This window comes from Astyanax mexicanus, chromosome 6 (assembly GCF_023375975.1).
Source record: "Astyanax mexicanus isolate ESR-SI-001 chromosome 6, AstMex3_surface, whole genome shotgun sequence".
In the NCBI taxonomy this organism is placed as follows: domain Eukaryota; kingdom Metazoa; phylum Chordata; class Actinopteri; order Characiformes; family Acestrorhamphidae; genus Astyanax; species Astyanax mexicanus.
In genome coordinates this window covers 55424062-55442500 of record NC_064413.1, presented here as the reverse complement: position 1 = coordinate 55442500, position 18439 = coordinate 55424062, and the positions used below count along the sequence as shown (strand labels likewise).

General features: G+C 37.6%; 1 protein-coding gene across 3 annotated transcripts in view; it reads left to right on the top strand.

Moving 5' to 3' along the window:
- LOC103022015 (guanine nucleotide exchange factor VAV3) overlaps positions 1–18439 on the top strand; it is a 228910-nt gene that overhangs the window by 117714 nt on the left and 92757 nt on the right. For all 3 annotated transcript variants that reach the window (XR_007439653.1, XM_049480878.1, XM_049480877.1), the window contains exons 16-19: positions 1607–1708; positions 8904–9004; positions 14324–14346; positions 16351–16381. Coding sequence is in view for 2 of the 3 variants with exons in the window: in XM_049480878.1 (XP_049336835.1) it covers positions 1607–1708; positions 8904–9004; positions 14324–14346; positions 16351–16381 (257 nt within the window). In the remaining variant the exon portion in view is untranslated. The remainder of the gene's footprint in view (positions 1–1606; positions 1709–8903; positions 9005–14323; positions 14347–16350; positions 16382–18439) is intronic.

Here is an 18439-nt window from a genome sequence, read left to right as displayed (position 1 = left end):
AGAGAGAGATACAGAGAGGGAGAGAGAGAGATACAGAGAGGGAGAGAGAGAGAGAGGGAGAGAGAGATACACAGAGAGAGAGGGAGAAAGAAATACAGAGAGAGAGAGTAGTGTTCTTTATTTTTCACCCTTCAGAGTATACAATTATTAATTATTAATTATTAATTATATAAGATTCTGCTTTTCTGTTTAAATGTTCCGTATGTTTCGGACTATAAGGTGCACTTAAAATACATTAGAGTTTTTACTGAACTTTTAGCTACAGAAAAGCAGCAGCCAGCTGGAATTCACTACAGGAAACACTAAAACACTATTACATTCAATTCAATTCAATTCAAATGTATTTCTATAGCGCTTTTTACAACAAAAGTTGTCACAAAGCAGCTTCAGAAAAAGGAATGTACTGAAATCGTGAAATAAACCAGTCAAGTCAACTAACAATCTCCAGAGTGCTGATCAGTATCACCTGTTTCTCATTTACCTCTGTTTATACAGTATATAAACCTGATTGTATCACTTACTCATTACTTTGCGAACTCTTACCAGCATTTCCCTGTTGCATACCAAGTGTTATTTCCTGTTTGTTAAGTGTGTCATTTGATCCTGTTTATGTTTCTCTTTCATTTCCTTTTATAGATTTTTGTAGTGTTGTTTTGGTTGCTTGCTTATATTATGTTTTCGGTTTTAGACTGCAGCTTGCTTTAGCCCTCAAACCCTGTATGTACAGTAAGACCACATTTCCCTCAATTGCACCAATATGGACCAGTTGCACCAACTGTGGTAAACGAAATTATTATTACAAAATTATTCGCAATTGTTTCTGCATAAGGATTAATACTTACTTAAGGGGGTAAATAGTTTGTTCTTTGGTTTTGCTCATGTTTAGTACTTCTGCTATCAATTTTATGTACCCTTATACATTATAAACTTCTTATAAGCACCTAGTTTGTTTAAAAAACTTTACAGGTCGGACCATATTGATTAAAAATTAAAATAGTATAGTATAGTCTGCCAGCTCTGGACTCTTCCCAGCATACACTCACACTGTATTTCCCTGACTCTGCTGTTCACGTGACGCTACGGTGTTCTCACTCCCCCAGTTGCTAATTGTTTTCACCTGTCCTTTCTAGTATAAATACCCCTCAGTTTGCTCTGTTTCCTGATGAGTATTGAATCTAGTTATCTAGCTCTTCTACAGCAAGTCTTCTTTGTTTTTTGTTTTTTTGTTAGCAAATTCTTTTTGCTTACCGACTGCCGATTTTTGCCTTGCCCACCCTATTGTTTATACCTTTTTTACCATTATTGTATTTTTAAGTCCTCTTTTGCCTTTGCCCTCTCTCTTTGTCTGGATTTACCGTGCATGCCCCTGTTTTTGCCTAAATACTCTCTGGTATGCTGTTTATATTTGCTGCCATATTGTTGCCGACCCTGCCTGTCCCTTACTACTTTTGTAAGCCTATTCCCTAATAAATAAACAGTGTGTTTGGTGTCTGTCATGTCAATCATGATAAAATGCTTTTTCTTATCTGAAAATATTTTGATAATTATATTATTCATCCATATTTTTTTTCCTCTCCTCTCTTTTTTCTTTTTTCACTTTTTCCAGCTCCAACATCCGGCCAGAGAATGGGAACAGCAACCTCCACGAGTTCCGCATGCACACCTTCGACAGGATCACAGCCTGCAGTGCCTGCAAGATGCTGCTCAGGTGAGTTAATGATGTTTCCCTTAGTTAACATCATCAACATGCGTTAAGGAAATTCAAAGTTCAAAAATCACATCAGCTCCTGCCTTAAACGAACACTTTAAACGTTATTCTCACAAAAAATCACATCATAAAACAGTATTTTAGTATCGCTAACAGTGATGTAAAAACTGTGCGGAGCGCGTAACGCATTTCTGTAGCTTGACGGCTATTTTTTCTCTATTTTAATGTTGTACCTAAATCAAAGTAAACAAGGGTGTCGCCATGTTTTCCTGAAGTAATCAGAGTATGGTTGCCCACAAAGGACAAATTAAATGTCATTATACACCAATGGGAGCTGCTGGATCCCATAGGCACAGTGCAGAAACGCTAAGCCATGTCTTTAATAGGTGGCGCAGGCAATAAGTAATACATTTTCCACAGAAATGAGTAAATAAGTTGAATCAGTTGAAAAGCACTGCAGAATTGCTTAGTAGACCCCATTAAACTAAAGAGTCAAACTGAGCATGTGCAGTAGTGCAGAGTAGTTGGCTTGGCCTCAACTTGGTTTCAAATTCAATTTGTAAATTTTGCAACACAGATTACTTATTTAGACCAACTTTTAACAAAATGATCAATGAGTTGTTAGTCAATATTCTTGTTCAGCTGATTAAAAAATCACATTAATGAGAACAATTTTAAGTTTAGTTTCTTTTACAGCCTGGTATCATGTTAAGAGTTGTTATTAATAAAATACAAGCTTAGGTACACATATTTTTTATATTTAATAAATGGCATTTTAAGCCGAAAGTAAGGTGGATGATAATAGGGGACATTTCTAATTCAGCACGTCTTGCCGCTGGGGGAAGCAATTAAGTCAACAAAACTGTAATTTTTTAAAATATATATATTTTTCAAATGAGTGCTGGATATTACTCTACATAGATTTCTCTATTGAAAACTGTTTATTTGGATGAGTAAAGTGCCTCCGTTTATTTACAGTAATCTTAGATTTCCAATATTTTGACTAAAATAGCTGTTGTTTGGTGCAACCATGCTATCTGTACACCTGCCTATATATGCAGTTCATCATACAGATATCTTTAGGTCAACCATCAGAAAAATCATGAGATAAAATGTGATTTCAATGTAATTAATTATGGTGTCGCTTACTTTGACAGGAAGAGGCACTTTACTAGCATATTGTCCAAAAGGACAACTGTCCAAATATTTATATAAGACAATTGCACAAGAAAACCAATGCAAAATTGTTTTTCCATTTTTACATCTATGAACTCGCTCTTGGTGTCCCACATGACCCAGTGCTTGTCCCTCTTCTCCTCAGCCTCAGGGAACTCTCTACATTCCCCAGTTCCTACTCAGTTATCTTCTTGTTCCCTCAGGATCCTCTCCCCTGGCATCTCTCTTTTGGCACTGGGCTTTGTTATCTTCTTATTCCCACAAAGCTCGCCCACTGGCGTCCTCCGAGGCTCCGTGCTCGGTCCTCTTGTCTTTTAGCTCAGCAGAGTCTTTGCTGGAATCTCACAAAGCTGCTCAATTGTTCTCCTTCTGTATTTCCTCAGGAGCCTCTCCACTGGCATCTCAGTTGGCACAGGGATTGGTTATCTTCCTCTGAGGACTCTGCACTGGCGTCCCTCAAGGCTCAGTGCTTGGTCCTCTTCTCGTTTAGCTCGGCAAACTCTTAATTAGTCACTTTTTCTACTTGAACAGACTGTTTTTCTCAGGATATCTAACCATACTTGGAACCACAGGACTGTTCAGTTTTAGGGACCACTGCCATAGGAATGTTACATAAGCCCAGACAGCGGTATTGCTAACGTGTTGGCGATGTTAAACGAGTCTTGTTGCTGGAGTAGCAGCACCACGTTAGCAAATTTGGATAATCATGGTTGCCAGCATTGCTAATACAGTAATACAGCAACATTGGACAAGCTAGGTTGCTAACATTGCTAATTTAGCATTAACAACATTGGACAAGCCCAATTCCCAGCATCGCTAATTCAGCGTTAATGACTGGATGTTGGACTAGCCCAGTCACCAGCATTAACAGTGAGGCATTAGCCATATTTGGAAAAGCCCGGCACTGCCGGGTCCACAACTTAGTATTCGTTTTTCCTTGTGATGGAAAAGCGTAAGAGGCTCTGTAATTGTTCTACTTCTACTTTTTCTCCTGATCCTCTCCATCGGTGTCCCACAGGGCTCCATGCTTGGCGTCCTGCTGACTTTATGTTCCGTTATCTACACTCCTCTCTCTGCCTAAACAGCCTCTTCAGTGACATCCCACAAGGCGCAGTGCTTTACAATCTTCTCCTTTACCCTCAGAAGAGTCTCCACCGGTGTCCCACAAGGCCTAGTCAAGTCAAGTCAAGTCAAGTAGTTTTATTGTCAATACTGCATATTTACAGGACATACAGAGGATTGAAATTACGTTACTCTCCTTCCCAATTTTACAGCAAGTACAGATAATAGATATAATAAAGGAGAATGGGAGACACTATGTGTACAATACAGCAGGGACACAAATAGACATACATGAGACAAAAACAAGGTGCAGTGGTGTGGGGGAGAAATAGATATATAAATATAAGTAAAAAAAGAAATAGATATATAATATAAAAGAGTGGGAGACACTATATGTACAAAACAACAAGGACACAATAAACATACGTAAGACAATAGTGCAATATTGATGGTGATTGAGATGGAATGACAGTATAAATAGTATATATCAGTAGTGCAAATATGGTATATGGTGTATAGCTTAAGGCTGGTAAAGTGAATGAGTTCGTAAAGTTCTTAAAGTTCACAGTTTATGGGAAATTAAAGTGCGAATAATACTAGGTCCTCTCCTGTTCTCCATCATATTAAATAGCTCATTTCTTGGCACTCTTCTATTTTTTTTCTCACAAAAAGTGCTTGAATGGCGTCATGCAAGGCTCAGTGTTGGGTCCTCTTCTCTTTTCCCACTACGCCAGCGGTGCTGGTGATGTAGGCTTCTCGTACCATTGTTACGCTGATGGCACTCAACTCATCTTCACCTCCCCACCCACCAGCTCCTCCTCAAGTTCCTACTTGTTTCTCAGCATGTCTGGCAGATATTTTATCATAGTTGGCAGCCTCTTACCTAAATCTGAATCCCAGAAAGACTGAGCTGATGATGTATATGCACTAAAATAAGGATTTTAGTTGGGTGAGGTACTTTTTTCCAGTAAGGTTTTGGCTAAATGGCATTAAAGGACATATTTAATATGCAATATTTGTCCCTTTTTTGTCCCAGGCTTTTAATTCATGTGACAAATTAGAAAAAATAGAAAAAAAACCCAATGCAATAATGCTAATTTATAATATACCTAATATTGGACTTGAGTATGCTCTGTGTTTAAATGCTTATGGACACCCCTTCCAGTAAATGCATGCAGCTATTTATACAGGGTGTGTCATCATGCTCATTGCTATCTTACACCCTGCCAACAGTCTATTTTGACTCGTTCCTCCTGTCTGGTTTAAACAGCAGCAGAGCTTCTGAATATATCTACACTGATTGGCGTGGTGTTCTGGAAATGAGCTGTGTTCAGGTACGTTTCTGAAGTATTGAAACAGAAAACACAGGAGCTCCACTGACTGAATACAACCTAGACAGACGCCAACAGTCAGACGTTCATCGCTATCTTGGCAACACAGATGCCCCACGTGCAGAATAGTAAATAAAATAACATTGCTGTTCCCGTAAATGAGCTGCTGGAGCTCCTTCACAGCGTCAACCAGCAGCTCAGTTTCCTCTGCTGAGAAGCGTTTGTTGGACACGTCCAGGTAGCTTCACCGTTAAAATAGCAATCCGCCAAAGTCAGAGCTCACCTGACTCTTAAAGAGAATGATGAGCAAGAGACACTCTGATTGGTTTATTATTTCACGTTACGACCAAAATGAACCACACCCATGATTAATTAAGAGAATAAGCACATGCATTTTGTTTCAAGCCACACAAGGCGTACTTTTCCTGTCATTACGATAGCAAAGAGACACGCCCTAAATCAAGATTTAGGTTTTACAGAGAAGGTAATGGAACAGCCACAAAAATTGTAATGACTGGTGGAGGAACAGCCATGGGTTCTGTAGGAAGAGCCTTAACTTTAGATTTCACAGAGAGAGTGATGGAACTGTCACATCATTTTAAATGATTGATGGAGGAACAGCTACAGAATCTTTAGGATCAGCTGAAAGAACAGCTTTAACTTTAGATTTAGATTTAGAGTGGTGGAGAAACAGCTACAGGTTCTTTGGGGTCAGGGGAAGGAATAATTTGTACATGCCATTTGTTTCAAGCCACACAAGGTGTACTTTTCCTGTCGTTACGATAGCAAAGACACACTAACACGCTGTAAATCAAGCTGTTAGGTGCATGGTTGACAGCTCGCTATAGTCCCTGTAGAGGAGTACTGCCAATAGAATAGGATTCCCTGGAGAAGATAAACTAAAATGAATCTGGTAGCACCATGCTATCTTAATTCCCAGTGTGAAATATCTAGAGGGTTATAATAAGAATAAGAGTTTGGTGATTATAAGGTGGTGTGATGATCATCACCCAACACCCGAATCCTCACAGCAATTCTCCAGAATCTAGTAGAACATCTTCTCTGGACGGTAGAGACAGTTACTCCAACAAAAGCAAACAAAACATAACTATTTTTGATAACCTTGATTTCAGAAGAAATTACTGAGCGGGTGTCTCAATACTTTTTTGTAAGAAATTTTGTATGAAGCTCTTTCTTCTCTAAGTGGGAATATGAGTGAGTGAGAGAAGAAAGGAGGAGAGATATGAGGAGGAATGAAGAGAGAGTGATGGTGATAGTTATAGAGAGACAGAGGAGGAGATTAATATCCTCTGGGAAGTCTCTCACATCTCTCTCTCTGATCATCATTAGGGACACTGTGATGGATCTTGACACGACTATATCTAGACCGAAGCTCATGCGTCTCTCTACTGCTGTAAAAAACGAGAGAAAGGACACAGCTCCTGTCCTCCAGGCTTTAAATCATATTAATGACGGAGCTTCTCCAGCCGCTGTGTAAAAACAGGCCTCGGAACAGCTTCAGGATCTCCAGGTGTGGAGCAGTGTGATGGAAAAGCATCAGTATCTTCATGAGTTGGGGGTCAGGAACCCACAGGAGGGCTGGGGTAGCAGAACAGGGAGGTGAATTAACTTGAACAGGAATAGTATGCAAGAGCCTACAGTAAGTACCTTTTGAACAGGGTGGTAAAGAATTATGCTATGAACTTTTTCAAGAAGTAAGAAAACCAAGCCATGGAACCTTTAAGAGGAGGATGAGATAGACCAATTTTAGAAACTTAGATTTTTTGAAGGGGAATGAAGCAACCAGAACCTTTGGGCAAGTTGAGAAACAGCCTCTAAAACATCCCAGTCTCAGTCTTTGTCAAGAAACAGCTTCAGATCCTTTGAAAGGGGAGATAAAGGAGTAGCCACAGAACCTTCAAGTGGGTAATGTAAGAGAAATGCCTTAGGTTTTACAGAGGTGATGGAACAGCCACAGCACATCTTAGATTCTTTGAGGGGAAATGAAAGAACCAGGACCTTTGAGGGAAAGGTGAGGAACAGCCTTAGTTTTTACAGAGGTGATGGAACAGCCACAGCACAGAACCTTTGAGGGGACTGTGAAGGACCAGTCTTAGAACCTTAAATTCTTTGAGAGGATAAAAAAAGAACCAGAACAGCACAGAACCTTTAAAAGGACATGGAGGACCAGTTTTAGAACCTTAGATTATTTGAGGAAAGAATGAAGAAAACAGAACAGCACCGACCCTTTGAGGAAGAATTGAAGGACCAGTTTTAGAATCTTAGTTTCTTTGAGGGGAAATGAAGGAACCAGAACCTTTGGGGGAAAGGTGAGGAACAGCCTCAGTTTTTAAAGAGGTGATGGAACAGTCACAGCACAGAACCTTCAATGGGGACGTGAAGGACCATTCTTAGAACCTTAGATTATTTTGGGGGAAGATGAGGAACTTGAACCTTGAAGCCTCAAAACTTTTAAAAGAAGAGATAAAGGGACAACCTTAGATTTTTTGAGGGGAAATGAAGGAACCGGAACATTTGAGGGAAAGGTGAGGAACAGCCTTAGTTTTTACAGAGATGATGGAACAGCCACAGCACAGAACCTTTAAGGGGGATGGTGAAGGAACAGTCTTAGACTCTTTGTGGGGAAGGTGAGGAACTTGAACTTCTGGAGACAGGTAAAGAAGCCTCAAATCTTTTAGGAGAAGAGACAAAGGGACAACCTTAGATTCCTTGAGGGTGAAGACCAACACTACATCAGATTGGTCTGCATAGCTCTCACCCCAGAACGAAGCCTCTTCTGAAGTCTGTACACAAGAAAGCCCAAAAACAGTTTGCTGAAGACATGGATTACAAGAACCTTAGATTCTTTGAGGGTGAAGGAAGAAACTGAGCTGAAGGGGAGCTAAAGGAAAAGTCTTAAAACTTTTTAAAGGGAGGTGAAGGAGTTTTAAAGCTTTCAGAAGGGAAATCTTTTGAAAAATAGCCTTCGCTTTAGATTTTACAGAGCATCAGGATTAGGATCTTCAAGGGGGACATGAATGACCAGTCTTAAAACCTTATATATTTGAGGGGAAGGTGAGGAACTTGAACCTTTGGAAGCAAGGGAATGAGAAGACCCGTGAAAAGTGCGAAGAAAGAACTTAGAACACAGAATTTAAAAAAGGGATGTGAAGGAACAGCCATAGATTCTTTGGGGTCAGATGAAGGAAAAGCCTAAAAACTTTGAAAAACTTTTAGAACTTTCGAGATGGACGTGAAGCAGTTGACACACTTATCCATTGCGATTTTCAAGGTTATTTCTATTACAGAGTTAAGCCAATGTAGTGTTAGGAGTCTTGCCCAAGGACTCTCATTGGTGTAGCCCAGCATAGTTACCCAGACAGGGAATTGAACCCCGGTCTCCCACATGATGTGGTAGCTCACAAGCATGCGGTGGTGTTATCCACTGCGCCACTCCAACCACAAATGCTTGAGAGGGAAGGTGAAGGAACAGCCTTACCTTTAGTCTTCTTATGTCTCCTTTGGTTTTAGATGTGTTTTTCTCTTTTATTGATGTATCTCTCTCTCTCTCTCTTTCTTTCTTTCTCTCTCTCTCTTTCTCTCTTTCTTTCTCTCTCTCTCTGCAGGGGTATATTTAATCAGGGTTATCAGTGCTGTAAGTGTGGAGAAGGAGCTCATAAGGAATGCCTCGGTCGAGTGGCCATGTGTGGAAAAAGCAACAGCTCAGGTGAGTTTAGCCCCGCCCTCAAACACAGGTCTGTCTACAGGGTTTAAAGCCTGTCTATCCACCAAGCACACCATCCATTACCTTACAGAGCTTAAAGGAGTGTAAAATGGACTTTTGCTGTAGTGAAACATGATAAAACGTTCTTATCTTTGATGAATAGCACACCGTTCTCCCACAGCGTTCAGAGATCCAGAAATTTTAACAGTTTATCCAACAAACACCCTTCAGACTGGGTGATACGGGGCATAATTTACCCTGATTAATCACTTTTTACACCGTTATCCAGCTCAAAGTAGCTCCACACCTCCTTACTAGAATCTAGAGAGCCCTGATATTTAAAACGAGGCATTAATAACTTAAAAAGTGCAGAAGAAGCTTATTAAAAACACTGCTTACATCCTATAATGCTATTAGCTTCAGCTCCGAGCGCCGCCATCACTGTACTGATATATATATATATATATATATATACATAGACTCCGCATAGCGTAGAAGCCTGTGCCAGGAGGCAGGCTATGCGGAGTCTATGTATATATATGTCTATGTCATTATCAGTACAGTGATGGAGGCGCTTGAAGCTGAAGCTAATAGCTTTATAGGATGTAAACAGTGTTTTTGTAATAAGCTTCTTGTGTGAGATAATGTAATGTTTTAGATAAACTATAATGATGCTAATTGGTATACATAAGCTTATAAGCATTATCCTCAAAGTGCACACCAATGTAAAGCTGTGTGTTGGCTGACTGACCACATTTGGTTGTGGTTGTAGAGAAACTACATTAAAACTATGTTCTAAAACTCTCAAAAAACATATATTCAACATATAATAATTTAGACAAGGAAACAAGCTTTCATTACAGGTTAGCGACATTAGCCTGGTTATACCCCACCAAGTTTTAAATGTGTTATTTAGTATTTTGTGTATAATATATATCATTTTCTATGAATGCCATGTCTTTAAGATTGTAAGAACACATTCATAACACATTATCACGAATTAGTGAGGCATAATAAATGTCAATAAACATACAGCTCTGGAAAAAAAATAAAAGAGCACTAAAAAATGACAAGTTCCTTTGATTTTACCAAATTAAAAAAAATCTATAATCAAGAGGAAGATGGATGATCACAAACCATCAAACCACCAAACTGAACTGCTTGAATTTTTGCACCAGGAGTAAAGCAGCATAAAGTTATCCAAAAGCAGTGTGTAAGACTGGTGGAGGAGAACATGATGTCAAGCTGCATGAATTAAAACTGTGATTAAAAACCAACCAGGGTTATTCCACCAAATATTGATTTCTGAACTCTTAAAACTTTATGAATATGAACTTGTTTTCTTTGCATTATTTGAGGTCTGAAAACTCTTTTCATCTTTTTTGCTATTTCAGTCATTTCTCATTTTCTGTAAATAAATGCTCTAAATGAGAATATTTTTATTTGGAATTTGGGAGAAATGTTGTCTGTAGTTTATAGAATAAAACAACAATGTTCATTTTACTCAAACATAAACCTATAAATAGCAAAATCAGAGAAACTGATTCAGAAAGTGTTCTCTTCAATTTTTCCAGAGCTGTATACTGCTTTGAAATACAGTGGTGCTTTTAGTATTTTATATATTTATGCCTAAATATGACCTAAAACATAATCAGATTTTCGTCAGAAGTCTTAAAAGAGCCTAAAAGAGCCATCACTCCAAAAACAAGTTTTAATAGTTGGCGAGTTCACAAAGGACCCCAATGTAACTTCTAAGCAACTGAAGGCCCCTCTCTCACATTGGTTTAAATGAAAAGCATTATATTTGGAGAAAGCAAAAACACTGCATTCCAGCATAAGAACCTTATCCCATCTGTGAAACGTGGTGGTGGGAGCATCATAGTTTTGAAATGGGGCCAAAGTCAAAGTCAAAGTCCTGACCTTAATTCAAAGTCAAAGTCAAAGTCAAAGTGGTTTTTATTGTCATTTCAGCTATACACAGAGTACACAGTGAAACGAAACAACGTTCCTCCAGGGACCATGGTGCACATAAACACAGTGTAGACAGAACAATAGTGCAACAGTACAAAAGTGCAGACAGACAATACAACACAATACAGACAAAGAATAATAAATAACAAGACAGTGTGCAAATTATGCAGTGTGCAAAAAGTGTGCAAAAAAGACCAGTGAGGTAGTAATTACCTCTATTACACAGTGTGCAATACAGTCCAGTGAGGTAGTAATTACTCTATTACACAGTGTGCAATAGAGTCCAGTGAGGTAGTAGGGTTTTTAGTGCTTTCCATTTTCTGGGGTAAGTGGGGTAAGAGTGTGTGTGCATGTACAGAAAAACCATCAGTTCAGTCTCTGCAGTTGAGGAGTCTGATGGCTTGGGGGTAGAAGCTGTTGCAGAATCTGGTCGTGCTGGACCGGATGCTGCGGTACCTTCTTCCCGAAGGCAGGAGGGAGAACAGTTCGTGTGAGGGATGGGTGGGGTCATTCACAATGCTGGTTGCTTTGCGGTTGCTTTGCAATGTTAATGTTGTGGAAGGAGCTGAAGTGAGCAGTTAATGTGAGAAAACCACATTAACCACCAACATCCAAGAGATGAATCTGTTCTGTACCGAGGAATGGGCTAAAGTTCCTTCAGAAATGTTTAATTATAGCAGTTATTGCTGCAAAAGCAGGGAAAAATCTGACTAGATACTAAAAACAAAGGTTTGCATACAATTAACCTTATATGTGAGCTATAATAATTATTTCTATATAAAATCTGTATTTCTATAGTCGTTTTCTCTCTTGTGGGTCCTAAAAAATAAAGAAACTGCTGAAATAAGGAGGAGGAGAATAATAATAAAGAGTGTAGAGAAGCAGGGCGTGATGATGGAGGTGTCTGATGACCTCGCTCGCTGTGTGTATAGATGGATAATGTTTAACCTGCTTTAGAGTGTGTTAAACTAATAAAGACAAAGCCCTGCACACACCTACACCTGCTCACACACACACTTAAACATATACACAGGCTGTGTGTGTGTGTGTGTGTGTGTGTGTGTGCTGCAGGTTCATGCCCTTGCGTATCTGATAATGTGTGTGTGCAGGAATGCATTACCAGATTTATCTGCTTCTGCTGAGTCGTGTGTTTGAGTGTATGCAGTCGTGTGTATATATATATATATATAGTGTATATTTGTATATATAAGTAAATGTGTGTGTGTGTGTGTGTGTGTGTAGAAGCCTCTGTAACTGATGTGTAAATGCAGCCGTGCTGTTTTTGCTGATAATGCATTTAAATACTGCAGTTTTCAGCTGTATCTGTGTGCGCTGTTGTACTAAAACTGTACATATAGTATAGCAATAATAATTTGATCAAAAAAATAAAAATTAATTGATTAAAAATGTATTTATTCCCTTAATCATCACGCCAAACCAATCACCCATCATTAGATGATAATCTGACACAAGTTAAAACACAAGACCAAAATGTCTAATAATGTCTTTAATCATTGTTTTTACATCTGTTACCATTATGATTAGGAGATCACCGATTCGAATCCCGGTCATGCAGCTTGCATTAGCTTAAAATTGGATATTAAACTAAAAACTCTAGCTGAGAGATTCTCGTTTATTCTGTGTATTTTTTATGTAAAAGTTGAATTGTGTTCATGTGTGTGCGTAATAAGCGGGGGTATACACGTGTTGTGTCGCGCCTTTGTAAAAAATTTACTGCCAAGATAACAATGAACGTCTGACTCTAGATGTCTGTCTAGGTTGTATTCAGTCAGTGGAGCTTCTGTATTTTTTTCTGTTACCAAGATAAACAAGCAAAACTCCAGAAATTTACCTGAACACACCTCATTTCCAGACCACCACACACATAAGTGTAGATATATTCAGAAACACTATGTGTCTACGTCAACCCGTGAATCATTAGTATTCATGGTCCCCCCCCCACCTCGACTCGGGACCGCCCACAGACAGCATCGCTGAAGCCGGGCGGCGATGTGTCTCCTCAGATAGGAGATAACTAACAGCACTAGGAACAGCATGCAGTTCATTCTTGTGTTATTTGTGCGAATAACACATCAGTGTTTATATACTTTACCCAGTAATTCAGAGCTAAGAAACAAATGGTTAGAATTAGTCTATGGAGGAAAAACACCACCAGCCAATTACAATTGAGATGTATGTTTAAAACTGTTTACACTAGTTAAAAGTAAAATGAATTTTTACTTTCTGGACTTTCTGAATTTCCCACCTCTGTGTGTAAGTAACTATAGGTTTAAATAGGATCTCCGGTGGATTTGGTGTTTTACAGAGACTCTAAGACTCTAGGTCAGTGGCTGAACTGAACTTAGCAGGGCATTATTAACATGTTGTTAAGTAACATATGACATTGTAAAGACTGTGATTAGTGTAAAAATAAATGTCTTTATTTTAAAATGTTTTTAACTGTTGTACCTCTCGCTGCCTCCTGGTGTCGCAGTGCTGTTTTAGCCAGTCAGAGGCGATATGTTTGCATGTATGAATATTGAATATTTATGAGCAAGAGCTGAAATCATATCGTTTCTCCTTGCTACACACACACTCCTCCACCAGACTAAAGCAGCGTTACACTGGATCACCGGAACACACTAGAGACACAACTAGACATTTTCAAATAAATGAAACAAATTAAGGAAAAGGGATTTAATAATAAAAATCATAATTTAAATCATTTAAAAGTGTAATACCTGTCTGGTATTAACTGACCTGTAGTGTATAAATGAATATACAGTATAGCAGAAACTCTAACAGGTGATCTGTACCTGTCCTGAGGTCAGACAGGTGAGGAAGGAAGTGAGGTAAATGTGTTTTATAGCTCTGCTTTTCCCACAGTTCTGCACGCATGACCTGCTTCAGCTTTCCATCCTCACTTTACAGCTGTTTACTCTTCCATCTGTTCCTCCTCCGCCCGCTCTGCTCTGTTATTGGTCCTCTTGTTTACCTGTGTGTGTGTGTGTGTGTGTGATGGTTTTATCAGACAGGTGGAAAGTGTACCACAGTCTAATGGGACAAAGTTCAGTCTAGACCAGGGTGTTGTGTAGAAGGGCGAGGCCTTAACTTAGCAAGAGCCAATCAGAATCTCTGTTAGAGTGGGCTGACTCCGCCCCCTTACCTGCTGTCAAGACGCACACAGAGCTTAGCAAAAACAAACCACAAAAACAGCTTGAGCACAGCGTGATCCGGTCACGCTGGTCAGATCTGCAGCGTACGTTCGTGCGTAGAAGTGTGTAGAAGTGAGTAGAAGTGTATAAAAGTGGATCTGACTTCTAACTATGCCTGTTTTCAACATGCTTGCAGATACAGGATCCTTCAGGACTCAGGTAAGACCTGCACTCATTTAATTTACTCACATTTTGGCTTAAAAAAAGCTTTTAAAACGCATTATTGTTGCCAATTTCTGCTTTTTCTGCAATGCATATTTTTAAATCCATAATATTGCAAGTAATGCAAATATTTCTACTGTTTTTTCTCAGAAATTAGACTGTTTTAATTACTCTAAATTGGACAGAAGCATTTTTAAAACTTAACTTTAAAACTGTTATAGTTTTATATTATTTATATATAAATGTATTTTGTAAAAAACGTAAATTTGCAGTGTTAGCAAATTAGCAGTGCAGAGGATGGAAGAGAAGAAGTGCAAGGAAATACGATTTTACAATGTAAAATAAAAATTGAAATCTGTACTAGATACACTCTATCTATGATTATGGCTTACAGCTAATAAAAAAAAAACAAAGTCCTGCTGGAAAATGAAAAAATTGCACCTTATAATCAGAAAAATATGAGTCTCTTTATCATGCAATGTGCAGCGTGTAATGACTGCATATCTACCTCTGTAAATATTGACCTATATCGCATTTAGCTTTCTGTAATAATCAGTGTAAAGCAGCTGTAGTGTGTGTGTCTGTGTGTGTATGAGTGTGTGTGTTTAGGCTACAGAATAAACATGTAAATTTAACAGGTATTTACTTATTATTAACTTTTATTTAGTATTACCATCCATCGTGCTATCTATTCATCACCTGGGTGTAACTCCTGATTACTGTGTGTTTAAAATTAATATTAATAAATGTATTACTTATTACTTACTTATTACTATAACTAATTATGCAGCTGTAGTGTAATAAGTGCATGGGTTTAATCTGCACAGAGCTGTAGTGTCTATTCATCACTTTTTACACCATAGTTAGTTCGGATCCTGCAATATGATTGGCTGAGAGGCATTCTATGAATACCGTTATCAGCCGGTAATCGCACTTTAACCGAAGCTCTCCATGTATTACTGTATTACTCCGTCACATAGAGGTAACCTAGCAACGATGCAGCAGCGCTTACAAGCCAAGCAGCACAGCTACAAACAGAGCAGCAATGGAGTCTATTTTAACTGGCGGAGTTTTTATAACCAAACAGATCCTATTATTTTCTCCTCCAATTTAACTCTTTAAAATCTTTCAATAAACAGCTTTCAATAATGGAACTGTGGTATAATACACGCAATAATACACCGATGTTCGTGATATAACGTGTAATATTGGTACTGCTGTGCTGATCTACGGCACTTGGACTGTGGCAGTGCCAATATTACACATTATAGCACGAACCTCAAGTGTATTATTGCTTAATTTTATATATATATATATATATATATATATATATATATATATATTTTTTTTTTTTTTTTTTATAAAGTCCCAAGTGCAATTAAATAGTAGTGCAATTAAGCAATTATTTATAAAAAAAGTGATAAATCCCAATTATGTAATTATAAGCACTAATGATTATTATATATTAAATTACATTTCACCTGTAATGCAAAACTTTATTGCATTTAATGCATTGCTAATGCTGATAAAAGTGTATATTTTTGCTACCTTTTTATTATTATGGACATATTGCATTAAATTTTTTTTTCTATTTTATTTTATCCTATATTTATCTATTTTAACAACTGCTCTTTTGGGTGGAACTGGACTGTGGGAATACAATTTCGTAGCATATATACAAAATGATGTAAATGACAATAAAAGCTCCTTAAATCCTTGAGGTTAATGTTTTGTAAAACTATATAATTTAATGCATTATCAGTATTGTATTACATTATTAATATCATGTTCGATTATAAATATGTTATTACACTATTCGGTTTTATTGCATTTAGTGTAGTTAAATATAAAATGCTGTTCATATAAAATTCATGTGTATTAGTCTAGTTCACAGATCTGTGTGTGTGTGTGTGTGTGTGTGTGTGTGTAATAAAGATGTCATTTGCTCCATAAAGCGTTTATTACTCTGTGCCTCATTTACTCTGTTCACTTTTATTACAGGAGCGACCACACAGCCGCCGTGTAGATCCAGGTGAGTGACCACACACACACACACACACACACACACACACACACACACTAAAATACACTTTAAAACACACGGCAATACACAAAAGCATGTTAAACACACTGAATCACACACTAAAGCATTAACACACACACAGGTTATAAGGCTTGTCACAATAATTATATTGTCAGTTTATCGTACAATATTGGAATATAACCTCAAATATACTTACTGATCTCAGTACTGCCCATCATGCCCAACATATTTTTTTTATTTTAGAAGTGTAATTATTTTTAAATTGTTAAATATATATATTTTTATTTACGTAGGATATTATTTTAATTACTGTGTCATTGCACAGAGCACAACAGACTGTACTTTACTGTAAATATAGTGCAAAATAACACACTGTTAAACATATATACACTGCCTGGCCAAAACTTAACTGATGCAGGGAGTAGCTTCTCATCTCTTAAAAAACATGTGGAAAGATGTTTGTCTGTTTTAGAAGAGTTAAAATATTGGCATTAATGAATAGAGAAACAGAGAAAACATCTTAAGGAGATCTAAACTGAACTATACTACTAAAATCAGGAAAAGCACTGTGTAACGCTTTATTATTATTAAACAGAAAAACTTGAATAATGGTGATCACTTAAACGTTTGATGAAATAAATCTAATGGTAGAAAAGCAGCACTAGAACTCCTCAGGGATATGTTGTGTAATAGTGAAGGTAAGAGCTTTACCACTCGCACACAATGCAGTGAAAAGGGACTAAACTAAAGCTGTGTATCTTTAAAAAAAACTCTTATGAGTGAGAATAATCGATACAAACAGCTTCAATTAACTAGAGAGAGTAAAGATCAGACTCTGGATTAATGGAAGAAGATCATGTGAAGAACTCAGGGTGATCTTCATTATCTGGAGAAGTTCTCAGGTCTGGAGCTCTGTTCTTCAGAGAGATGCTAACGATCAGGAGACGGGCAAGATTTAACACGTCAGCATGAAGCTGCAGCCAGACAGCAGGAATGTGCTGAAACTCACACTGTTTAACCCTTTATACACATGCAGCAATTACTGCTGTACTCTTTACATTACTCATTACTCAATTACATTACTAATTACACATTTAATTACATATACTGTATATCTAAAAGTATTTATTATAGATTCTTTCTTTCTTCCTTTCGTTTTTTCTTTCTGCAGCCAGACAGCAGGAATGTGCTGAAACTCACACTGTTTAACCCTTTATACACCTGCAGCAATTACTGCTGTACTCTTTACATTAATCATTACTCAATTATATTACTAATTACACATTTAATTACATATACTGTATATCTAAAAGTATTTATTATAGATTCTTTCTTTCTTCCTTTCGTTCTTTCTTTCTGCAGCCAGACAGCAGGAATGTGCTGAAACTCACACTGTTTAACCCTTTATACACCTGCAGCAATTACTGCTGTACTCTTTACATTACTCATTACTCAATTACATTACTAATTACACATTTAATTACACATATTATATATATAAATATTTATTACTGAGTCTTCCTTTCCCTGTCCTTGTCTCTCACTCGCTCACAGTCTTTCTTTCTTCCTTTCTTTCTTTTTTGTCTTGTCTTTCTCTCACTCTTTCTCTCTATTTCTTTCTTCCTTATCTCTTTTTCTCTTTCACTCACTTACAGTCTTTCTTTCTTTCTTTCTTTCCCTCTGTTTCGTTCTTTGTCTTTCTCTCACTCTTTCTCTCTTTTTTCTCTCTCTTTCTTTTTCTCTTTCACTCACTCAGTCTTTCTTTCTTTTTTTTTCTTTCTTTCATTCTTTCTTACTCTTCCACTCTTTCTTTTCTCTCTTTCTCTTTCACTCGCTAAGTCTTTAGTTCTTTCTTTCTTTCTTTCTTTGATTCACTCTTTCTTTCTTTCCTTTTTTCCTCAGACTCTTGAGCTCTTTCTTTCTTTCTTTTTCTCTCTTTCTCTTTCACTCACTCAGTCGTTCTTTCTTTCTTTTTTCGCTCTTTCCCTCTATTTCTTTTTTTCTCTTTTTCTCATTCACTTTATTATTTCTTCCTTTCACTCATTC